Source organism: Cydia splendana, chromosome 14, assembly GCF_910591565.1.
Source record: "Cydia splendana chromosome 14, ilCydSple1.2, whole genome shotgun sequence".
Classification (NCBI taxonomy): Eukaryota; Metazoa; Arthropoda; class Insecta; order Lepidoptera; family Tortricidae; genus Cydia; species Cydia splendana.
The window spans coordinates 6,095,879-6,121,580 of record NC_085973.1 but is presented as its reverse complement, the minus strand read 5'-3'; the positions used below and the strand labels follow the sequence as shown (position 1 = coordinate 6,121,580).

Here is a 25,702-nt window from a genome sequence, read left to right as displayed (position 1 = left end):
ACCGCAAAATATATGGCGCTCCTTTAACACACTCACTGCCAACGTTTTCGTAGCGCTACGCTACGAAAGCACTACAAACAGAGCGCCCGCCGAGCGGGATCCCGCGGCACTTAATGTGTTAATGTCATTTTATTCAGCTGTGTATTCTGTTCCACTATTCTTCTACCATAGAGTGATATAAGTAAAGGAAGAGTGGTAACTCCATACATCAGTTTTTTTACCAAAACGCGCGTTATTTCGTAGTCGACATCTAACGTCAAGTAGTGGAACTATCAGTACCCCTACTTGACACCAGATATCACAAGTGTCGCTACTGACGAAAAATTTACTGATAAATCAATTCACAACTAATATGAAAAGCAGGAGTTGAAAATAGACTTCCAGTTAATCCGGTTATAATATTAACTGAAAATTGTTGAGCATTAGAGTTTTCGTTCGCCGAGACATCTATTGTCAACTAGCAGTACTGATAAATTCCGCTACTTGACGCTAGATGTCGACTACGAAATAACGCGCCTTTTGGTAAGAAAACTGATGTACTCGTATGGAGTTACCGCTCTTTCTTTACTTATATTACTCTATGCTTCTACTGTGTACATTTACTATAGTTATTTTGTCTATTTTTCCACTAACTTTCACCGATAACAGGTGAATGCAGCTTGCATATTGCAGTAACACTAAACTCAGTTTATACTTCAAACAATGCGAATATCAACTTTAAACGTTCAGAGATTAAGCACATTTTGCACTACGATAGGCCATGAGAGGCTTACGGCATCGCTTGCCGCTTTTCGTGTAAATTTATTGATTTTGGTGCTCGGGCGGCGAACGAATTTCTCTAATTAGCGTTATGGACTTAATTTTCACTGATATCAGAATACATGTGGCCCGTGTGACAGTTCCTGTTTAAAATTTACAGAATGATTAATTAATGGCATTCTCGTTCGTTTATTTACCGCACAGAAAATTTAGACTAGAGGAATATTGTCAAAGTAAATTATGTAGTCAGTACATTTACTGCCATCTTTCGACACAAGTGATTAAATTTGTTAAATGTCAAAAAGTATCGCCATCTACTCGAGGATAGGCCAAAGGTATGGTGCCATCTTTTCGAGCGACCTTAGTAACGAAAATTGGCCGTATTTTTCAGAACTCAGACTAATGAATAATGATCTAAAAACGTGACAGCGAAATAATCACGGGAAATAATAATACTGGTATCAGATGGTCGCACAAATTTTAATAAGAGTGACACGAATAGTGAGTTTTTTTTTCTTCTTTATTTGTCAAAGTTTCACTGTTTCTTCGTGACCACTGAGTTAAAATGATTACAAATCCTTACCGAGACTGGGAGAGGCTCGCAGAGCAGCGGACGGAATGGCGCAAACGTGTTGTGGAGGGTCGCAAGTTTTGTGATGAGACCTGGTTCGCCACACTCGCTGACAAGAGGCAAAGACGACGACAAGGTGTCTCAGTACCCGTTTCCGCAAACTTCTCTTGTCAGACCTGTGGTAGACCATGTCGGTCTCGCATCGGTCTATTCAGCCACCAAAAACGGTGTTTCTCCGGTGTTACACCATAAATCGTCTGCTATAGACGAAAAGGCTTATGATGAATAAATAGGTGCATAGTTTAAGGTATGTTGTCAGCCATAACTTATTTTCTGATCCTTTTGCTTGCGAAAGCAGCTCCATGTTTCTAAAATATCACGAAAAAACAAATGACGGTAAATTCCACGTATTCTGATATCTATGATAATTTCTAAACAAGTCCATCTAAAAACTACTGTCGTTATTCATAAACGCGTTACTGGCCTTATTTAGCTAATAATCGTTTGTCATTATCTGTCATTTTGACTTATGTATTTGGCAGAAAGGGATACAACATAATTTAACTAAATCAGGCCCGTAAACATTTATGAATAAGGCGGTACTATTGTAATTGTCACTCGTTCGCCGCGCTCGCCCCTCGTGAATTGCGGGCCGATACTTACCGATGTGTTGTCCACACATGCACACGCGTAGTCGTAAGGAGAACATCCACTAAAGCGGCTGAGAAGGCCCAAGAGCGACCGCACTCCCAGCCAGGTAAACCGAGCGCTTATAAACCTACCAATGTAAAAAGATACCCTATATACGCATGAGCTTCGGTAGTTGAGGGTGTCTACGACTTTTAGACGGTTAACACCGCGCTCGAGCTCAATATTTGGGACACGTTTTTGTAATATAACCGTAGCTTTATAGGCTTTATGTGTTACGTAAAGACGTTTAGGTTTGTTTAGGTTTTTTTCGTAGTTGGGGCTAAATAGCACTTTTCTATATTAATGCACGACTTTTAACGCTCATCACCATCTGTTTAGTTCAAGGTGATGGGATCACAATTTATGTTCACATCATTTGTCCACAATACACCGTAATCATGATCATATACAGTCGCCATCGGATATATCGGAGCGAATAAGGCGCTCATAAATATCTGAACACGTATCTTGTCTACAAGCCATTGGAGTACGCGTTGGGATATTTTTGAGCAGCCTGTATAGTACAGATATTTCTGAGGGCGGTTGTACAATCGGTATTTACTAAATTCATTAATTATAACAGTTTATGACACCTACCAGGGGCCCATTTCTCGAACGATATTAGTCTAATATTATTAGTGTGTTGCATGGCAACCCATACGAATTGACAGTTCGTGGACTAATAATATTATAGTCTAATACCGTTCGAGAAATGGGCCCCTGATCGTGTATCTCTTACACTGAAAAATTTACAGAAATGCTGAGTGGTATCCTATTTGGGACAACCAATTATATAACTATGTTACATGTTTATCATCTATTAATTTTAAGATTGTGTTGTTTCAAATAAATTATTTTCATTTCATTTCAAATGTCGTCATCATCAATGTCGTAAATACCGATTTTTCTCAATTTTCTTAGCCATCTTCATATTACATGTAAACTTTATTTTATTTAAACTAGCCATGTTTCCTTATTATATTATGTACTGTGTCACGTCTAATCACGGTGAAGGTTTGATACTCTATCCTTGTCACTTCTAGCTATTTATTAGTAAAGTGTGTCGTGCCGTCTCTATCTGATGCTGTCAATAAGGTAGGTCTGTGTCACATATCGCTATCTGTCGCTTCTATATGCACTAAACACAATGTAAGTATTGAGTGTATTTTGTGTTTTATAATGCTATGCTTTTTATATCAAATGCTTTGTTTTATAGCTTTATTCTATATGCTTTAGCCTATATTATAATTATTTAGGAAAAATCATATTAACTGATCAGTTACCCGATAGTTAACCTTAAAATAAAATATAACAAATGGGTATAACAATAGGTGAAATGGCAATTGATAATTTTCTAATTAGGTAGGCAGATGGATAATTTTTACCTTATAGTTCCTATACTGTGATCTTATTCTTAAGTAGACATAGCGAAATCGTACCAAGAATTATACATGCACAATGCATGCTATTGCATGGTATTACCGTTGTATTAATGTGTGTTGAATGTGTAAACGTATTGAATATGAAAGTAAATAATAATGGGAAGTTATTTTGATTAAAGGTTTAACTACTTTGGATTTTTGCATCTACAGTAGAATCCGTTTATTATGACTCCGCATATACTGACAAACCGCTTACTATGACGCAATGACTGTGCGAAGTTTGATTTTCATATAAAATTCTTTGTGACAAAGTCGTATAAGATGACTTCGCTTATAGTGACAAATCGCTTACTATGACCTATAAATCCTATTTTTATGGAATTATGTCCGGTTATACTGACAATTCGCTGGTTTTCGTAGCCGTCCCGATGTCTTTCATTGCGAAACGTTTGATGCGTGCGTGGCGTGTAAGTTGTTTTAGTTTTGATTCTCGGGATAATTGGTATACGGTTAATAAAACTCATCTCTCGCAAAGGAATTTGAGATTAATTTGGAAAAAGTAACAAAAATAAGAAGTTAATCCACTATGCTTTATATGACATCCGCTTAGTATGACGTGTTTGTCACTTCCTTTCAATGTCATTATAAGCGGATTCTACTGTACTAGAAAAATTGGCTCACCAACCAACCATCTGTGTTGAGAAATCTCCCAGTGTTGTCATGTTGTGGCAATTTTATTATAAAGTAGTTAGAAATTTATTAATGATAGATACAATTTGGTAACTATGTAGTACTTTCACAAGTGATTGCAATACGCATACACATTCGTTTGACAAGTACTGTAGACCCACAAGACATAAGTTACATCGACTAAAATATACCTAGGTAAAAATCTCTTTTACCAAAAATTGCACCGAAGTGACCATTTGTGAACCTTATTGGAACGAATTAAGGTTTACTAATTGTCTTTTGTTTATCGTAATTTATTCCGTACAATTTTTTGTATACAGGCTGGCTAAAAAATAACTGCATTCCCGTTGCCAGGGAGGTTTTGGGATTATACTGAGCAACTTTTACTATGGGACAACCCCGATATCGCGAAAAAAAATTTGGCTGTTTCATACATTTTGGCTGGTCCATTATCTATGGGAGGATACATTTTTTTTCGCGATTTCGGGGTTGGTCCCATAGTAAAAGTTGCTCAGTATAATACCAAAACCTCTCTGGGAACAGGAATGTAGTTATTTTTTGCCACCGCGTATAGATATAAACTTAGCCAATAAACTTTATCTCGATGCTTTACAAAAGTTAGACGATGTAACTTATAGGTAGTGGTAATTATGCATGGTAGTGTAGTGTAGCATATTAACCCGCACGTAGTGTCGCATGCAGAGCGGGCCGCCACGCCGCCGGCCTCGCCCGCGGCGCCCGCGGGCCCCGCGCCGTCCGGGCCCCCCGCACAGACCCCGCAGAAACAGACCCCCGCTAAACCTGCACGGTCCTCCAGTGAGTATCATACACGTAGAGGGTGGATGGAGTCGTGGTTCAAATTTAGTCAGTACATATGTTAGTTCGTGTTAAAAGTTTTTGGGTGTTGTCGTTCAATTGGGTACCTGTAACTGCTTGTCAGAGTCAAAATGATATTCCCTTTGTTATTATAAAATATCTACTTGTATGTTTTACTAATATATCTAGTTGTTTAAAACAAAAATTGTACTATTTAGTGGCGGCATCTTGTGTAACTAATGAAAAATATGAAACTCATTTTACCTTTGAGTTAATAGATGGCGCACGCCTCTGAACAACGGTTCTATATTGCTCTATATTTTTATGTAGAAGAATGAAAATAAGCTTAGTTAACATACTACTAATGTTTAATGTCGAACAAGTATGAATTTAAGCCACGACTTTCTTTGAAACCTTTTAGTACCCTGTAGTTAACAGAATGGTAAAGTACCTCCATGTCGTCATTTGTCTGTTCGCCGCATGACCCTAACAAATGTTATGTGTAACATCAACCAAAAAGTTTTTTGATTACAAAACTGAGCATGACATTGCTTTTGTTTTTGCTGCAAAGCGTTCGTTTTGTGTTGCTTTGAATTATTTTATTTTTTGTTTTTTTCTCCACCAATCCCGACCCTGCTTCCACATATCCATTTGTCAATAAAACATTGACACAACGCCTTTACTACAAACACCCCCGCGCATCATTCATAAATCCCCCGCCCCGCCCCTTCCTGTCCTCGACCAATCAGCGGCGGGATCGAGCTCGAGCCCGGCCACGCCCTCGAGCTCCGGTAAGGTGAAGTCGCGCTCGCGCAGCAAGTCGCCGTTCCGGAGCTTCCGCTGGAAGACCGCCAAGAAACTGCTCGCTGGGACCCACCATAGTGACGACGAAGGTACGAGCGGTAGTGGACAGAGGTGGACCTACAATTCCTGTTAATACATTAGATAACAGAATTACTGTAGTTCTGTTATTAACTATTGTGTTTTGTAACAGTAAAATTTTTTTTATTGCCACAAGAATTACAAATTCACTTTTTAAGGTTGTAAACTAAGGTTTTTGCATTCTAAGGAATGCAGATGTCGCTAGTGACGTTGTCACATTGATTGACGGATGGTCAGCTAGCGGAATTGGTAACGCATTGGACCGGCAATCCAAGGATGTGGGTTCGAGTCCCACGTTGGCCAGAGTTGATCATCGTTGATTTTTTCATTGTGATTGACATCTGTATTTACAATTTATATTAGAATTCACTTATTTATTAAAGTTTTTAAATATCATTTCGTGTCATTTTACGACTTATTATTTAATGCCTATCTTGCTATTTTACATAAAATTTTATAATCTCAATTATCAGGGGGTAAATCGAAATCCAAGTGTTACCTACTGTTAAAAATAATAAGTACAGTCAAAAGGGGTAACTCGAGCCATTAAGGGAAACGTTTAAACAAGGGAAATTTATCACTGTCCACTACCAACTTATTATCGGGCGTAGTGCATAATTTTTACTGTTAGCAAAGTTTATGCACTGTGCCAAATATTTGTTCACGTCGAAGAAACTTGCACTTTTTAATAATGTCGACAGCATAATAAACACATCTACTGTTTTAACAATGGGGTTGGCTGGTCGAAGTATTTAGCAGATGGCGCCAGCATAGCTCGCCCTGTCAATCCCTAGAATTGTGTCAAATTTTATTTTATTTAATGGAATTTTATACCTTTTATCCCTTGAGCCAAATCGTGGCCAAATCTCATTGAAAAAGGGGTAAGCTATGATGGCGCCATCTATGCAAACCTTTGACATTTGCCAACCCCATTAAAATTTGGTAAACACATTCACGATATTTACCAAGTTACTAAAATATAATGAGTGCTGAACGCGGCTTTTTAGTTGACAATAATATTTACAAGTTTCGAGTCTTGACTAGAGCGGTGACACTAGTGACGTAGTTGCAATACTCTACGTTATAAAAAAATGTAGTTGATTAATTTATAGTGCTACGTTCTTCGGCGTGAACTGTATACGTCCGCAACGTTTGCTTTGAGTGTGCTGTTGTGTCGTGCGCATGGTTCGTGATTCAGTATGGTTATAGTAATAAAACTGTTTTACATGTGTGGCTTTTATTCAGGACGAGAGGTATCAAACCTGACACTAGTGGTTACGTTCATAGATTAGTTGGTAGATGTCACCAAATAGTTATCAAAATATACGTAACGATCATTTATTTATGACAAAACACTAATATTAAGTGTCTAAGATGTTAGAATTAGGGCGTTCATTGAATAAATGATCGTTGCTCATTAATATATTTTAATGTAAAATGGAGAAAGATACGTAAGAGAATACTATCATTTTAGCGTTTTTAGCGGTTCGTCCCTAGTATTTCTAGCTCGATTATTTTATTAAGTGGGGTGTCTTTTATTACAATACAACTTTGTTACCGTCAGCCGTAAGCTGGAGAATGTGCGTCATATTTGGACATGCAATAACTTGTGTGCTGTTATACAGAGGGCGCTAGTCCCGCGAGTGAGGATGAAGGCGTAGAGGGCATTCTTGTCCGCAAGCACGAATGGGAATCCGCTGCCAAGCGCGCTTCTAACAGGTGAGGAAATATTTAAGTTTACTAGAAAATATACTGATACTCGTACAAAAGTTGGTAACATAACGCTGCCCCAATATTACGTTCTATGTTTCACTTTTATCGAACTGAAATTTGAACATTGTCATAGTGACATTAAGTCGAATTTCAACTATCTTTAAAATGTAACATAGCACCCTGTAATATTGGGGCAGCGATAACGCCAAGTTTATCACAAGTAAAGCGTTTATCACATTGGATGCGATCCGCACGTCGCTCCGATGTTTGAACGAGACAACGCTATGCGCGTATTATAGCGACATCCTGCTCGCACATCGAAGCGACGTGCGAATCGCATCCAGTTAACCACCTGACCTAACTAGTAGGTTAGATGTTGACATTCTTGCACCTAAAACAGGAATACATGAAGTAATTGATTTAATGTTACGTAAACATTTTTTCTTAGATGGTGTTGCAGTAGTAGAAAATCAAAAGGATATTAGTCGGTCTATGTGAAGAATTTTTAATTCCATCTCTGAACAGTTTGGATAAAGAATGAATTTTTATTATAATTATCATATTGTATTTTTTAGTAAATTATGTATTGTATGGTGCGTTTACACAAATTATGTCGTAGATAGATTTATATAAACTAGGTAAAACGACTTCGAATACAAGCAGACATTTTTAAAATTATCATATTTTAGTAATGTATTTTTTTAGCCCATGAGGGGTAGGTATTCTTTCATATTTCAAACGACGTTAAGGGCTTATAGACTGTATTTGGTTCAATATATAAGGTAGCATAGAGGTATGTAACTATCATTTGGCTATTACGTCTAAAAATCATCTACATGATCGTTTATTCGTTTCAGATCATGGGACAAAGTGTACGTGGTGGCCAAGGAGGGCCGCATGTCGTTCTACAAGGACCAGAAGGCGTATAAATCCGCGCCTGATCAATGCTGGCGCGGCGAAGCGCCGCTTGACCTTAACGGAGCAGTTGTAGAGGTTGCAGCCAACTACACTAAGAAGAAGCACGTCTTCCGGCTCAGGTAACATATTTTTAATTTTTTGGTGGCCCATGAGGGGGTACTAACGTAACGCTTTTAGAAAAAAATCTTGCCCCGAGTTTGAGAGGTGAAGCCATCTACGTCATCTGTCAAAAACATTGGACGCCTTCAAAAGGAGCTCACTTGCAAACGTGGCTGTGTTCTCTAGCTGTCAAGAGGCCTATAAAAAGGCCTTCTATTATACTTTGAATAATAATTTTGACAAATCCAATTTGTCTCAACAAGTTTTTATTATTGGGCGACCAGAACATATGTATACTCTGTCAAGCCATTTCCGTCAGTAGAAAAGAGCGGAAAATGTAAAAAATGTAGGCACGAAGGATTATTGTCCCATAGAAAATTCGAATTTCGCGCCTTTTTCGACTGAAAACTTGTTTGACCGGATATATGTATAGGTACAGTGTAATTTAGCTAGTTGTGAGTAACGTAATGGTGTTTGTTTCCCAGACTGGGCATGGGCGCGGAGTTCCTGCTGCAGGCGCACGACGAGGCGGAGATGTCGTGGTGGCTGGAGGCGCTGCGCGCGCGCACGGCGGCGCCGGCCTCTCGCTCGCACACGCTGCCCGCGCCCAACAAGGACGAGCCCAAGCGCCGCTCCTTCTTCACGCTCAAGAAGAAGTCAGTGTCCGCCCTTTCATTCATATTCTCGCCGTAGCTTGCTCCGCATGACAAGCATGTTTGTACCTATTTATTGGGGTAGGAGTGTGTATACTATACGGGATACTTACTTACTTTTGTGCTGTAAATCACAAATCACAATTTACTGTCGGGATTCAGTAACACGAAACACATTTTCTTAAGCGCCGCTTCTTCACGCTTAAGAAGAAGTCAGTCTCGGCTCTTACGCATGTCTTTTCGAGATGGGTCGTCACATATTAATTATTCACTTTTAACTAACAAGGTTTTAGATAATTAATGTCATTAACGGGATTATTATGTGTACAAAACGCGAGAGTTTAAAGTTTTATTAGGCTTTAAATATTTTTGGGTAATTTTAATCATTATTTTACGTTGTTGTTGGGAATTCCAAGTTGCGAGTAATGAATGACAATATAACTTTTAAAACCATTTAATTTCGCGTATTGTATAACTAAAAGAAGTTTTATATTTAAAAATGCTTGTTCGATTTTTCCGCTTTCGTAGCTTTAACATTTTTGAGGGTATGTAATTTAGTTTTTCTTTTTTAGATTGTTTTGTTTCTTACCAAGTTAATGTTTTACTAACATGCATGATCATTATGTAACCAAATAATTGTATTGTGGGTGTGAGTAAAACTCTATAAATGTTTTATTATTTATTGTTGTATTCATTTTACTATTCCAGTTAATGAACTCTAGAACAAAATTGTAATGTGTCATTTATTTTGCAGCTAAACACCGATGGAGCGGAAACGGCGAGCGTTTCCCGGACCCGAGCGCGCCTGAGTTCGCCTGGACGTGCCCGAGTCCACCCGAGTGCGCCCGGGTTCGCCCGAGCGCGCTCGTATTCGCCTGAGAGCGTCCGAAGCCGCACGTTTCTCACACGACGCTTGCTGCTGTAAGCTTTGCTGATGACGAAATAGTCACCGGCGGCAATGTTATTAAGTTTAATATTTCGTTGCGTACAAAACGTTATTTAAGACTGTTCGGTGATTGAGTGTTTGGATCGTTTGCCTTCGTCTGTATCGTATTTATTATCGCTCGGTGCCGCGGTCGCCGACCGAGTGAAGATCACTAGATTTATATCCGAAACGACCCTCCCCGACTTGTAATTGTTGTACTTGAAGACGACTATAAATTATACATATTTAATTATAAAATTCTAAATGCGACGCTATTTATGGTGAAATAACTTTAGTGTTTAAATTTCAGATTGAGAAATATATAATTATATTGATTATTTATACGATATATGTAAAATGGACATAGTGTATGTAAATTCGGTTGAACTAGAAATGTATGTCGTTCAGTAATCCCCTACTAACTCAAACTGAGATGTTCTATTAGAAATTATAATATTGACCAATCAAATACCATTCGACGGAATTTGAATATCGCATTTGATATGAAGTTAGCTAGAGAATCGGATCGTAATCGCATTTACACTACTCCCCCAGTGACCGGGCCCGTACGGGGTCGATAGCACCCCGTACGACACCCGTAACGTAAGCTACGTAATTTTACTAGTATAAAATTTCCAATATAAAGTGTCTTCTACCGCGGTACTGCGTCGCTGCCGGTCAATAAACGTAATGCCACATTTTTCGGTACCTAAATATTATATCAGAAATTTCTTATTAGATTCTTCATAGTTAAGAGGCATTTAGTAGCTAGCTAGAGGTTAGGCTCGGCTCGGCAGCCCGCAGACCCGCCTCGATCGGACCTGTAAGTATGCTTGTTCGCTAAGTGCTTCTATGGACTACCGTGTCTTTATATAAATTTAATTTTAATTATTTTTACTGCCAGTCTCACAAATCGTTAATCGTATCTGAATCACCTTCCCTAGATGTTACGATCACACATTTTTAGTTCAGTTTTGTCATTGTAATGTATAGAGGTGTGGATGAATGCGGGAGCTACTGAGTGTGGTCGCCGCGTGCGCCGCCGGGGTTGCGGTCTTCACCGCCCCGCCTGGCCAGTCCCACCCTGACCGTCTCTTCTGGAGACAGGACGGGCTCGAACAAGAAACCCGCCACCCCGGCGGCGCCGCCAAACGATACTGCCACAATATTACACACTATTGCATGAGTACCTATGTTTACGTCATTATTTTATTTTAAATATTTTACTTTTTTGATGAAAATATAATAAATAATGTTTTCAAATAAAATGTTCTTGTTTTATTATCTTTCACATGCATAGTTTAGTTAGATGACCGGCGACGAGAAGCGATTATTTTCTTTGCAGAGTGTTTTCGTCTTAGAAAAGTTCTAGTCAGAAGTCTGAACAACCAAAGTTACTTGCAATTATAATCTACGCCTACATCTTTTGTCCGATCGAAAAAAAAATCGCTACTAGCTTATCGCCGCTGGTCGCATCAAAAAACCAGGGGCCGATTGCATAACAAACTACAACTAATATTACAAGCGGAACTCCTTATTTAATAAGTGAAATTAGAAAAGGAGTTCCGCTTGTAATATTAGTTGTAGTTTGTTATGCAATCGGCCCCAGATAGCGGAAAAGCATTTTTGCTACGATACACTAATATTCTACTCGTAATGTACTTATTTACTTATCGTACCACTAAATCATGATGAGAACCAGGACGTAGTTAAATATTTGAAGAAGTCTTATCGCCTATATCTTACATTTCTCCGATGATTCCAATCACTGATAAAGACAGATAATGCCAATGGGATAAACTGGGCTCTTACCATCAGTTTTATACAGATAGACCGTGTTAGAATATACAGTATACAATTTGCCTGTGTGTAAAAAATACAACACATTTTCTGAAGTTTGACCAATTATTAGAACCTTTTGAATATGTGTTAGAGAATTATCTTTGCCAAAAATAAATGGTCGCTTATTTCTATATTATATTATTATAAATAAAGTTTTGAAATAGAAGTGACTTTCAACAGTTAGAGAATATAAAACAGTAGCGGCAATGTTGAAACAACTACTGTTGTTAACTTTACCTATTACGCTGTATGCCTGGCAGCTGTGCAATAATGAGTCGTGCAAAATCGCGAGCCAACAGGCGAGGATCATTGGAGGGGACATCACGGAACAGAATTCTAGGCCTTTTCAGGTAAGATTGGCTTTTTTGTAAAATCTTTTTAGATTATCAGTACTTATTGTTTGATTATTTAGAATCAGTAGTTCGTTTACCTACTTTGTCTGGAACCAAAGTACTCCATTGAGCACTCAGAAATATATATGTAGGTAAGTATTCCTAGATACCTAGTAACACTATCTAATAATCTTGTTTCAATCAATGAGAATTCAAGAGAAGGTAGTATTATGTTCCTGCCGGTGAGTAAGGTTGCCAGAGCTCAACGAGGGTGCGGAGTATTAGGTGTTATAGGTTAGGTAAAAGGTGATATCTAAATACGCACAAACATACCTACCTACTTAGAGAGAGGATAAATCGACAATACTTAACGCAGTTGCTGTCTTTAGATTACCTATGCCAAATAGGTACCTACAAAGAAACAAACAAACTCTTGTACTGTTTAGACGACAACGGTTTCACTCACTTGAATTTTTAGTCGCAATCACGAAAGTTTAATATCGATAAACTTTTTTTTGTTTGGTTCCACGACTGTTGGGACCATTTTAATCCGTGGGTTTATAACCTCATTTTAGGTCGCCCTGTACTCGCGAGTGGGAACCACGGGCGAAGTGGGGTTCTGTGGCGGTTCGCTCGTCCACCCGGAGTGGGTGCTGACGGCCGCGCACTGCTGCTACCACAACGGGCAACAGGTCGACAACGTGCAGGTATTCAATGTTTAATGACGTGGCCATGCTCTTTAATACTCGTGTCACTCGTGTGAGTGTACACGAGGTGGGGCTCTGCAGTGGTTGGCCCACCCGGAGTGGGTGCTGACGGCCGCGCACTGCTGCTACCACAACAGTCAGCAGGTCGACAACGTGCAGGTATTCAATGTTTCATGTTGTGGCGATGCTCTATACTCTTGTGAGTGAACACGAGGTGGGCCTCTGCGGTGGTTGGCTCACATGGAGTGGGTGCGGACGGCCGTGCACTGCTGCTACCACAACGGTCAACAGGTCGACAACGTGCAGGTATTCAATGTTTCATGTTGTGGCGATGCTCTATACTCTTGTGAGTGAACACGAGGTGGGCCTCTGTGGTGGTTGGCTCACCCGGAGTGGGTGCTGACGGCCGCGCACTGCTGCTACCACAACGAGCAACAGGTCAACAATGTGCAGGTATTCAGTGTTTCATGTTGTGGTCATGCGCTAATAGGTACTCTTGTGAGTGATTACGAGTTACGAGTTGGGGCTTTGCAGTGGTTGGATCACCCGGAGTGATGGGTGCTGACGGTCGCGCACTGCTGCTACCATAACCAATGCCGTTTATTACTATTTTACAATACCTACTTATACAGTTCGGAGTGCCGATTTTTTTCTGTTAATGTTTGGTTTTGCAGGCTATCCTGGGCGCACACTCGCTGTACGACCGGTACGAGAACGGGCGTCGCATCGTGAACGTGGACGAGGTGCGGGTCCACCCCGACTGGGACCCGGACTCTTTTGCCAATGACATCGCACTCATGAGGCTCGCTAACATCATGCAGCTTACAGGTATTCAATTATGCAAGCTGATATTTATAGTAGCAGCAATCGCATCGACACCATTTTCATTGTTGAGCGGTCCTCCATTATGACTTATGACAAACATGAAGTCGAAACCGTCCCAATCTGGCGAATTCATCAACGCAACTCAGGAGTTGCAGGTGAACTGATCGTATCAAGTACCTAGGAATACCTATATTTATGTATCTGTCTTTTCTAATCATTTCAATGAGATGGAGACCTCTCGTTATTTCAGAGACCATCAATGTAGTTCGCCTTCCGTACCTGAGAATATCCAACTTCAATTTCGCTGGGACGGGAGCCACGGCATCCGGGTGGGGAATTGCGGCGCCAGGTAAAATTCTCGTTTTCCTAGTCCTACTTATTAAATATAACGTTATAAGTAGGTAAACTAACTTCATTATTTTAAATCCTAATTAACAGGTGTGGAGTTCGTGTCACCAACGCTTCGAGAGAAGCTGATGACGGTGATGACGGACACGATGTGCAACATACAGTATTTCGACCAGCTGCCCGTCAACATGGTGTGTGGCTTCCACGCTACTGCCGGCACATGCAAGGTAGGTATATAACCTGACAAGTAATCTTGTAATATAATCATCATCGCTTCGAGAGAAGCTGATGACGGTGATGACGGACACGATGTGCAACATACAGTATTTCGACCAGCTGCCCGTCAACATGGTGTGTGGCTTCCACGCTACGGCCGGCACATGCAATGTAGGTATATAACCTGACTAGGAGGTAAATAATCGTGTACCTACTTAACATAAACATCACCAACGCTTCGAGAGAAGCTGATGGTGGTGAAGACGGACACGATTTGCAACATACAGTATTTCGACCAGCTGCCGGCCAACATGGTGTGTGGCTTCCACGCTACGGCGGCCGGCACATGCAAGGTAGGTATATAACCTGACTAGGAGGTAAATAATCGTGTACCTTACCTACCTAACATAAACATCACCAACGCTTCGAGAGAAGCTGATGGTGGTGAAGACGGACACGATTTGCAACATACAGTATTACGACAAGCTGCCCGCCACACCGATATGTGTTGCGGGCGTAACAATTGATTTTCCTGATGTTATGACAGATCAGACTCAAACGTGATTCTTGATTTTCAGGGAGACAATGGTGGTCCATTGACGATATGGTATAATGCCACAGAGGAAGTTATTCTGGTAAGTTATGTTGTTTATATGTATTCGCAAGAACATGGTCATGGCAAAGATGAGACGAATGTCCAAAAGTCTCAACAGCTTGACATGCATCTGAGATTTTTTTGACTTAGCGTTCTAATGTAACAGCAGCGTTATTGTTATCAGATCGGCGTGGCATCGTTCGTGGACGCGAGTGGATGCAACGACGAACTTCCCTCTGTGTTCACGCGCGTACAACGCTACTTGCAATGGATCAGCGACAATACCGGCATCGTACTTGAATAACATGCTGCCTAGTCTAGACAAACTTTACCCTTAGCCATCGGTACTAACAAGCCTTATACCTACTGACGATCTTAGTTCTACTGTGATAATTCATCTATAACATTATGCACCAGCCGAAAGTTGTAGTACAAAAGATTAACGAAAAAACCGTTCGAGCTCATCTGACGTGTTCGCCACTCAAGAGACCTACGTACCAGTTTTGTGACCAATGTGCCACCATGGCTCCCATCGTCGCTATTTCAGTATTTTATCTACCTAAGTTAATTGTAATCGACGATTTTTTGGTGTATAAATGCCATTGTCGTTTGGGTGACTTTCTAAACTTACGTCTGCGATCTTGATTTACCGCGGACTCGACACATCCAATGAATGGAATCAGGAGTTACTTTGCGGAAATCGATATTAATCAATTCAAAAATATTACTTTGCTAATCCACGAAAAGATAACGTGCTAGTCAATCAGTGCTAACCCGTTATACTTATTGGCGTATTGTTTACATGTAATCTAAATCTTTTCGTGGATTAGCAAAGTAATATTTTTGTATTAGCTCGACACATCTTTCGATTTGTAAAAAACCGACTGCTTGCTTTGTTGTTGCAAATATACCAAACCCTTGTTGTATATTTAAATAATATCAGCAGAAACCCAGCATCACACTCGACTGACAGAACTGTTATTAGTACCATATTCTTTTAAACTGTTTCTTTATCGATTACCGGCACAAATAAAGATTTAATTACTTCACACGATAAGATTTTCCTTCCCTTAATCCTCTGACGTTCATTTCGCGAATATTTATTAATGAACTGATAATCTATTTCTGAAATCTATTTATCTGTAATTAGTCGATATAGGTACGTGGCTGTTTTCATTAGCTAGGAGGTATCAATCAATTTATTATCTCGTAGTCTATGACTCAAATGACTCAATGGAAAATAAAAGAAAAGAACAACCAACATACAGACTAGCTACTAATCATCGAGACGATTCCAACGAGCCCAATTCAATCGCGTACTTACTTATTACATCTTTCCTAGGGCATCAGACTTCAGAGGACCTACCGCCAGCATCGAAAATCATCGCTATCTATCGCTCTTGCGTATTCGAGCGACAGAGAGGCAGGTAAAGTTTTTCGATTTTTCGATGTTGGTGGCCCTCTGACCACTGCTTGCCATAACTTTATTTATAAGTACCTACAGATCGTCTGGTGACAGACAGAACTTTTTAATTAAGTATTAGGTACCAGAAGTTGAGAGCCACATTGAACCGTGCTTTTAGGTACCAACATTATTAAATTAGTGAGTTTTCATTTCTCATTCATTGTTTATTTATAGAGCGGGGTGAAAAATGGCGTACCCCTCTGTGCCCCAAAAAAATATACAGTTTTTTGCCGTATTTTCACATATACTTTGTATGGACCGTCACAAAACTGACACCCAAAATTTGAATGCAATAATGGGAACACTTTCTTTCTTTGTACAAAATTATGTCCCATAAAGATTAACTCAAACAGTACGCTTCGTACGAGGGCGCCTTTGGCGTTTTGGCGCTTTTTGGCCTTTGGCGCCCGTTTCTGGAGCGCCCCGTTCGTAGCCCGACTTTATTAGTAGGTAGGTATGAGGTTGGCGAGTAGCGTGCCCAGTACGGCGGGCTTAGTACGACCTCTTTCAGTAGGTACGTTCCGGCTCCCGGTTTTGTTATTGTCAAATACGGAATATCAATTAGGTAAGTAATTCATTTGAATATAATTTGAATAAGCGACACTATCAGCTCATTATGTTAATACGAATGATAACAATATAAATATACACAAATCAATTTTTTTTAAACGATAACTAATATTTTCATTTTTACATAACAGTGAAAACGTTACTTTTCAGCATGGTATAATAATATACTCCGCCTGGTACTCCATTCCGAGATTCGCGTATGACCTAACTGACACGCGCCTACGTCATCATGCTGTTTACAGGTTCTCAAACTTTGAAATGTGGGAGAATTTTAACCAACGGTGAAAATTATTTTAACGGCATTAATTTTAAGTTATTCATGTAGAAACATAGTAAAATAAAACAAATCTAATGTATTAAATTAAACTTTATTTATCTATACAAGACAAACGTTTAAAAAACTAATTCACAGTTACACATTAATTACCGAGCTTACGACGTGAAAAGTTTGGAAAACACTGCGACTGCTGACACTGAGCGAGAAGGAAATAACAATTAACACGCGTTCGACAAGGATGACGGTCAGGGCATGAAGTTATCTAGATCCGAATTGTCAAATGTGCACAGCGCTATCCTGTGTTGCCAGTAGTATAAACAGAATTACCCGAAAGTCTGAAATTTCTTTCGTGAATCGGAAGATATTGCTAACGAGTAATTAAAAATGACGTGTTATTGTAAAATTTAAGCTAAAATACATATAAATGAAAATTATAAAATTATAAAGAAATATTTTAACTTATTAACCATAGGTATAATTGTACCCATGTAACATGTTATGTTGAAATAAAGTGGCAATGTTATTGTGACGTAGGCCCGTGTCACTCTGGGAATGGAAGACCATGTTTTATTAGACCATGCTTTTTAGTTACAGTTGGTTACAGTTTCGTTTTTTCACGCATGACACGCATCCGCAGTTTTGTCACCTATAGAATTCTTCGAGTAGCACCGGGAAGCGAGACGACATTCGTACTATTTCGCCTCTGCCGAAGCATAGGTACAATCTGTAGTATCTGTACCTACCAATGGTTGGTAACATAATACCACTTCCAATACGGAAAGTTTACCCAATTGCTCGCTACATCAGTGGCGTGCCTAGGGTTTTGGAGTAGGGCAAGCCGAAAGATATGTTTTCGTAATAACTGTCCAATCTTCACTCTTCGGACTCAAATGCATCTGCTAGCGTGTCGAGGCGAGGTAATCATAGCGCACTGAGGTTTTTCTAGAACGCCGTCATATTTTAATAGCAACGATACAAGTTCCAAAAAATTGCCCCTATTTAATGAAGTGTTTGACTCATCGTGTCCTCTAAAAGGAAGTTCTTGCTGTGCTAAATGGCACACAATATCGACTAACCTCTGAAAAACACTACGATTGTTGTCAACACGTATGCTATGTTTTGATATTTCTTCTGATAATTGGCGCGACAAAGAGGCCTCGATCCTTTGTTTCCCAAAATTGCTAAAAGAAATCACTGCACACATATGTTTACCGGAATTCATGTGCCTCTTTATCGCTCCAGATAAATTATTTAAATCGTTATAGCCAGAAGTATTCCAAACGTTAATATCGTTCGAAAAAATATGCAACACCAGCAATACATCTTATTTGTATGGGAACAACCAACAATCCAATGAGTTTTGTAGACGGCCCTACAGAAATCTCTCTTACGCGACTGACTTGACTGAGAAATACACAAGTCGGGTGTTGGTTTTGCCGCGGAAATTATGTCCCGTTTTTCGACAAAGGTCAAAGACTTTACCTTGTTTTGGTTGACTAAAACGTGGACGCATTTCAAACCGTCACAAGGAACCACTTCTTGATCCATTGTTAACACTTATAAACTAAACGCCACAACAATGAACAAATCCACATCCACTATTTAATCAAATTCACTTAAACAAACTTTCGTTACTTTAGACTCGACAACTGACTCGACTCGACTAAATAATAATACACTTGAAGTAAACGCGAACGCGCGCTCGTGCGAACATATGTAGCTAACTTCACACCAAACAAAAGCCAGGCTTAAATCGCCTTATAAAATTGCTATACATACCAACAAATAGTTACATCGTTCTTTGGCGCTTTGTAGGCTGATAGTGCCCAGAGCGGGACGAAAAAGCAAGCACGGTTGCAAGCCGACGAGTGCGAGTGAGAGCAGGATAGCTAGAACATCACATCCTACGCCTGATTTCTTTCGCGCGGACGAGACGCCACGCCGCGGCAAAATTTTGCAACACGCTCGTGCCGCGGTTCGAGGCTGTGGCTTGAATGTAATAATACGGATTCGTTTGGCGCGCGATTTTAAAATAATCTGTATTGATCTTATCACTACGTAATTTCGGTAAGGCAATTAGTTGCCTTAGGGCAAGCCCGGCTTTTGGGCTTGTATGGAAGTCACGCCACTGCGCTACATGGCGCATCATACGCATTCAAATCGCGCAAGCATTAATCTTTCAGTTTCATGACATGTATTGGACATTAAAGTAACTACAAGGGTTCCGTTTTTGCCATTTTACCTAATATTAATCAAATGAAGAGCCAATTTCCATTTAATCCAGCAGGCATAAAAGATACCGACATGTTATCAAAAATCTGATTAATTCTGGGGATAATCATTCAATAAAAGATTAGGTCGATTCATCATGTTAATGCCGATAACAATGTTATATAAATCAAAGCTTGTTTAAGATTTACCATATTCCGATTGTCATTGAGTAAGAATGCGGGCACTGTTGGTCGGTTTGGTAATAGTGGCGGCGGCGGCGGCCTCGGTGCTGCCATCTGCGGAGCCAGTCCTGGGGTACCACGATGCTGTGGGCATCCCCCACGCGGCCAAGGTCAAGGAAGCGGAAGACCGGTACTTCGCCAACCGAGATGACCGGGACTTCGCCAACCGTGATGACGCGCAGGTGAACCCTCTCATCGTGGGAGGAGTTGTTGCGTCAACCGGTGCTCATCCTTACTTGGTGAGTAGGTAATTAACTAATTAATATAACGATTAGATGTGATGGTCACTCGGCTCCCCTTTGTTTTGCTCTTGACCGTCAAATATGGCAAAAAATAGTAATATACAATAAGAATCTCAGGGAAGGAAGGTAGAGCACTGTTTTTTTTATTGAGGTGTGCAATAAAGAGTGTTTGTATTGTATTGTGTCAAGCCATAGTGCTCTGATCACCCGCGACATCGACCTTAGGGCTGCATTTATGAGTAACAAACGAAAAAAAAAACTCGTTTCTTGCATGGGAGCCCCACTTAAATATTTATTTTAATCTGTTTTTAGTATTTGTTGTTATCAGCGTCAACAGAATTACATCATCTGTGAAAATTTCAACCGTCTAGCTATCACGGTTCATGAGATACAGCCTGGTGACAGACAGATAGACGGACAGAGGAGTCTTAGTAATAGGGTCCCGTTTATACCCTTCGGTTACGGAACCCTAAAAATGATTTATTTTTCTAGGCAGGTCTCGTCATCAGCCTCGTCAATGTCGCTGGTCAATCTGCCTGCGGTTCCTCACTGCTCTCCGCCAATCGGTTGGTAACCGCGGCCCACTGCTGGAACGACGGTATCAGACAGGCCTGGCAGTTTGAGGTGGTCCTGGGTTCCAATTGGCTGTTCATCGGCGGTACTAGGGTCTCCACGTCGCAGGTCGTCACGCATCCGTCGTGGAACCCCTCAACGCTGGCCAATGATGTTGCTATGATCTATTTGCCTACTAATGTAGCCTTCTCAGGTAAGATATTGTTATTCCTACCTACATAACCGTCTACGGGTGATAAGGATACGAGTGTTTGTTTTATTTATTTGGGCATCAACAGCAATACAAAAAGTAGTGAACAGAAAACATAGCCAACAGATGTCCACAAAAGTATCTACTGGTAACAAAGTAAGTGTTTAAAATTTGGTTTACAACGTTATTGTTAGAGTCTGAAAGAAGAGTCGTGAAATGTATTGGGATCCAATACATTCTACGACTTTTCTCTTTCCGCACAGACTCTAGCAGCAACAGCAGAACGGAGACGGTATGTGCATTTACTCGTAAGTTATTCTTAACTTACGAACTCTTCGATTCTTAGCTTTAAGGTTGACTCACATTAGACCGGGCCGTGTCCGGGCCGGAGCTTCCGGCGCATCGTTTTCTATGGAAAGCATCACTTAATCACCTGTCATGTCATAGAAAAGTAAGTGCCGGAAGCTCCGGCCCGGACACGGCCCGGTCTAACGTGAGTCATCCTTTAAGTATGTGTATATTTGTGCACACGAATTAATGGATATAGAATGACCTTGACCTAGGTATTCATTTATATAAAAAAAATTAAAATGCATTGTGTCTGTCTAAAATGTATGTATGTATGGGTGGCTGCTTAAGTTGCAGTTTTTTTGATGAAGTTTTCTAATACTCGTACAGCAGCAATGGTTCCTTAGTTAGGTTTTAACTTACCTGGGCGCGTAGCCAACGTGCCAATCGTTAACGCTCTGTAGCGTATCGTAGTCATCTCTCTCTATCACTCTTCCTCACTAGTGCGACAGTGACAGTTGCGTTTCGTTCGCTACGGAGCGTTAACGATTGGCACGTTGGCTACGCACCCTGATGGAGCTCTTGCAAATTACATCGTTCCGTTCCGTACCCAAAGGATGACATTATAAAAGTTGTTTGTAGGTACGAAACTGTCAGGGCATGAGTCCATTTGGCTGGTATCTTAGAGTTAAGGGCCCGTAGGTTCGTGTGCTTGTCTCACTCACTCTCACTGAGCGTAAGCGTGAGCGAGATGGATGTACGTGCTCTGGACCGCGGATATCATGTTTTTCAATTTTAATTTGTTGTAAGTAATCGATGAATTCAGTCATTAATAAAATTGCGCATTTTTAGAAGCAATTTTCATATTTTTAGGTATTGTGCATAAATTGTATAATATACATTTACAGTACATATAAAATAGCACTTTTCGTGCGTATGTCAAAAGTTTAAAGGGCCATATGTAGTACTGTAAAACGTTGTACGATACACGTGCGAATAGGTAATTTAATTTATCGCCACTCGTTTGGAATTTCCTCTTTTCCGCACTTGTATCGTAAATAACTGTTTTAAAGTGCGTTTTAGACACCTATGTTCGCATTTTTTTTCTATCGCGCGTAAGTCATTCAGGATTCGAATCGATGACGTCACTAGAAAAAATCCTCAAGATTTCTAGTCTGTGCGGAAAGATAAGAGTCATCAAGAGAATGTATGGAAACCTATACATTTCACGGCTGTTATTTTTCCGCACAGACTCTAATTAAGATTTTGGCAACCGTATTGTGATCTAAAACCTCTAACCTCTAAGACCTGTCCGCCCTCGGAATACCCAACTGGCGCGAAGTGGCGCAGAATAGGGCAGAGTCGCTCCTTGTGTCGGAGGCCAAGATCCTCTTTGGGTCACTGAGCCAGTGATGTATGTATTGTGATCTAAAAATAAAGCGGTACGATTTTTCAAAAACTCCTCTCTCTGAACCTACGGCACCTTAAATTTGTTATTTATCAATTTTATCATTGATCATTAGCACCTAAAAGATGGGACGAGATAATATTGCTATGACTATTGAAATTGAAACTATTTTTGTTTCAGTTATTGTTCAGCCCGTCGCCTTGCCATCCACCACCCAACTGTGGGACCAATTTGTGGGTCTGTGGTCAACTGCTTCTGGATACGGCAAGACCAGTGACTGTGAGTGTGCCAGGAGGAATCAATTAGATCTGTAGAAACTAGAAAAATCAATTTCCTGACGGATTTCCAGAGCTTTCACACTTTCGTTGTTTGAGACATATGCCAAAAAGTGTGAAAAATTGGTCCGACGAAAGTCCACATTTTAACCACGACGAGCTAGGTATCGTCAGCAAAGCAGTTGCTTTTCGGTGAAGGAAAACATCGTGAGGAAACCGGACTAATCCCAATAAGGCCTAGTTTCCCATTTAGGTTAGAAGGTCGGTCGCGTAAGCCGTCGGTTTCGTAAAAACTGCTAGCTAGGTACGTCAAATCATGGAATTAGTTGTCAAGCGTACCCCAGCAGGCGCCTTATGGATGGTTTTATCGACGTGATAAAATAACTGTCACTCTTTAACACCGCGGGATAGAAAGCGACGGACACCGTTTTATCACGCTGTCACGTAGACAAGAACAACCATCATATCCGTACAGGCTCCCGTGAGCCGTGGCAAAATGCCGCGATAACGCGAGGAAGAAAAAGAGAACAGAGCGCCTACCGCGAACCACGTTCGACGTATTGCCTCCCTGTCCCACTTACGTACGAATTTACAGGTGCGACAGAGAGGCAACACGTCGAACGTGCTTTGCGGTAGGCCCTCAGTAGCTATCGTCATTAGTTTCCTAATTTGTGGCGTGGACTTGGTTCTGTACTGAGTTCTTGCATTAACAAAACATTTAATTGATGTTAACTCGTATTGTAGTACAAGCCGGCGTATCGACGGCCAGCGTGGTGAGCCAAGTGTCCCTGCAAGTGATCTCGATGGCGCAGTGCCAAGTCAGTTTCGGTCACTGGATTCTGGACAGCACCCTCTGCACCAACGGTATCGGGGGCGTCGGCATCTGCGGCGGGGACTCCGGTGGCCCGCTGGTCATTAACTCCAACGGACAGAATATTTTGGTAAGTTACTGTAGACATTTTTCATAAGTTGCTCGCATTTAGTCGTAATATTTGTGTGGAAGTATTGTAATACGAAGATAGATTAGATAGTTCAAAACATCATCGCAACGCTTTCGCATGGGAGCCGCCAAATGAACTAGCGTTTCCCCGGACCGCGGTAGCGATATCAGGGGGGTTACACTACGCAGTTTAGGTACAGTTGGCCGGTGCACCTCCCGGGCAGGGCAGGCGTATGGCTGCCGCTCGACCGCACGATAGTCGTGTCACGTGACGCTCGCGCAAAGAAGATTCACGGTTCGTGCGCGGTTATAAGTTTCAATTTTGTTGTAGGCGACGAGTATAGGTATAATTTTATAACTAAATCAGACTTTTGTGAAGGAGTGAATTTTCTGTACGGTAGTACTATTAGTTATTCTGTGGCGATATGCAAAGTCTATTGGACTGAGTTGCAGTGTACAAATGTTTCTGAGGACAGAATGAGAGATGAATAAAACCCTGGCATGAACTTAAGAAGGCCTTCTACCGTTGCTCTTAAAACAACAACTTAGCATTTTATTGCAAATTATGAAGTACTTATTCCGGAAATAGTACCGGTGATTCTTACGAAAACCGCCGTAGCCATAACCACTGGGCCACTGGGCTGCAATAGTGATATGATTTTAATCTGATCACATGGTGTGTGTGTCGACATAATACATCATTTAGGCTAATACAATGGTATTATTCCAGGTGGGCATCAGCTCGTTCGTAGCAGCGTCCGGTTGCCAGCTCGGCCACCCCTCGGCCTTCGCCAGGGTCACCAGCTTCTACAGCTTCATAGTCAGCCATCTGTATTAAACCTGACCCGACTTGAACGACTTCTGTAAGGTCTTGGTCTTCGGTTGACGCAGCCGTTACAGCCTTACATTATATGAGGAAAGCAATATTTCGATAAAACGACGTAATTCTGCTGTCTACGTCAGCCAGAGACCTAGACCTATAAGTGATAAGGATAAAGGTAACTTTTCTGAGACCATTAAATGAGTTTTAATTTAATTTTTTAAATGCTCCGCAGTTAATGTTGCTGGTTTCGATTGGATTGACGGTATTTATGTACATGTTGAGCTAGGTTGAGAACTAGTGAATATAGATTCTAAAAAACGTATAGGTCTTTTTTTAGAGGCTTGTTACTTACAAGTGCACAGTCGGCAGCAGAAGTTGCGGGCGAGGTGTTCACAATTACCGTGACACGCTCTTATTCCCTTAACAATAAAGTCGCGTCAAGATCATTTCGAACACCTCGCCCGCTTAGCAACTTCTGCTGCTGACTGTAAAACCTGTTGACCCAGTGGGCACATATTTGTGAAAACCTTTCAATTTATCTTCTATCTTGCTTGTACTACATAGTATGAAACTTTGCCCACGAGGCACCTACATAATTTCATAAAGTGCAAGTGTAAGTGTTTCATTTCATATTATCAATATTTTTATTAAACTCATAGGCGGTTGGTAGTTAACTACCTACAGCTACCAAACGCAAGTCAGTGGTATATAAGCTATTTACAGTGAGACTTTAATATCTGCTGTTAATGATTTCATTGTAACTTAATAATAGCAACTAAACGTGCCTCTCGTATATTTAACATTACATTTTGAAATTAGGCCCCGCCGAAGTTTTGGGTGCGATATTGCGCCCATGGTTCTTCTCGGTTGGAGTACCTAATCGTTTAACATTCGCAATCATTTCCTGTTTAATTGTCACAATCGCGAAAATTTAAATCAAAGTTCAGATAAAACTGGTTCAAATCTTATCTATTTTCTAGATAAGATTGCTTTCGTTTATTTTTCCAGTTATAAAATAAACAAATCTCATTTTCTTGCTAAATACTTGAGCTACGTAAATACCTAGTGTGTAGGTATCATCATTCAGGCCTTTAACATCTTGACAGATGATTTATGCAGCGTCTGTAAGCGAGGAACAACGTCTCTCGTGGCCGTATAAGCCAATGCGGGACCCGGCATTTGCGACCGCATTTATGGCAGCTGAAGCAGGGAGCCATGTCGGCATCATCAGGTGG

The 25,702-nt window shown here is 40.6% G+C and overlaps 3 protein-coding genes and 1 non-coding gene across 4 annotated transcripts in view; all 4 read left to right on the top strand.

Annotated features, from left to right (window-relative positions):
- LOC134797123 (spectrin beta chain) overlaps positions 1–9,228 on the top strand; it is an 81,574-nt gene extending 72,346 nt beyond the window's left edge. Inside the window, exons 34-38 of the mRNA XM_063769361.1 lie at positions 4,783–4,908; positions 5,658–5,801; positions 7,416–7,509; positions 8,361–8,540; positions 9,006–9,228. Of these exons, the coding sequence (XP_063625431.1) occupies positions 4,783–4,908; positions 5,658–5,801; positions 7,416–7,509; positions 8,361–8,540; positions 9,006–9,213 (752 nt within the window). The 3' untranslated portion in view covers positions 9,214–9,228. The remainder of the gene's footprint in view (positions 1–4,782; positions 4,909–5,657; positions 5,802–7,415; positions 7,510–8,360; positions 8,541–9,005) is intronic.
- Positions 6,022–6,093, top strand: Trnaa-ggc (transfer RNA alanine (anticodon GGC)). The gene has a single exon. It is a non-coding gene; the product is annotated as a tRNA-Ala (tRNA).
- Positions 9,229–12,100: 2,872 nt separating the features above from the next.
- Positions 12,101–15,320, top strand: LOC134796869 (brachyurin-like). Its single transcript, XM_063769074.1, has 7 exons — positions 12,101–12,290; positions 12,848–12,979; positions 13,654–13,807; positions 14,055–14,153; positions 14,243–14,379; positions 14,947–15,003; positions 15,148–15,320. The coding sequence occupies exons 1-7, from the start codon at positions 12,147–12,149 to the stop codon at positions 15,265–15,267; spliced, it is 843 nt and encodes a 280-aa protein (XP_063625144.1). The 5' UTR covers positions 12,101–12,146; the 3' UTR covers positions 15,268–15,320.
- Positions 15,321–19,721: 4,401 nt separating this feature from the next.
- Positions 19,722–24,510, top strand: LOC134797125 (brachyurin-like). Its single transcript, XM_063769363.1, has 5 exons — positions 19,722–19,967; positions 20,463–20,736; positions 22,610–22,708; positions 23,449–23,645; positions 24,375–24,510. The coding sequence occupies exons 1-5, from the start codon at positions 19,722–19,724 to the stop codon at positions 24,480–24,482; spliced, it is 924 nt and encodes a 307-aa protein (XP_063625433.1). The 3' UTR covers positions 24,483–24,510.
- Positions 24,511–25,702: the final 1,192 nt, after the last annotated feature.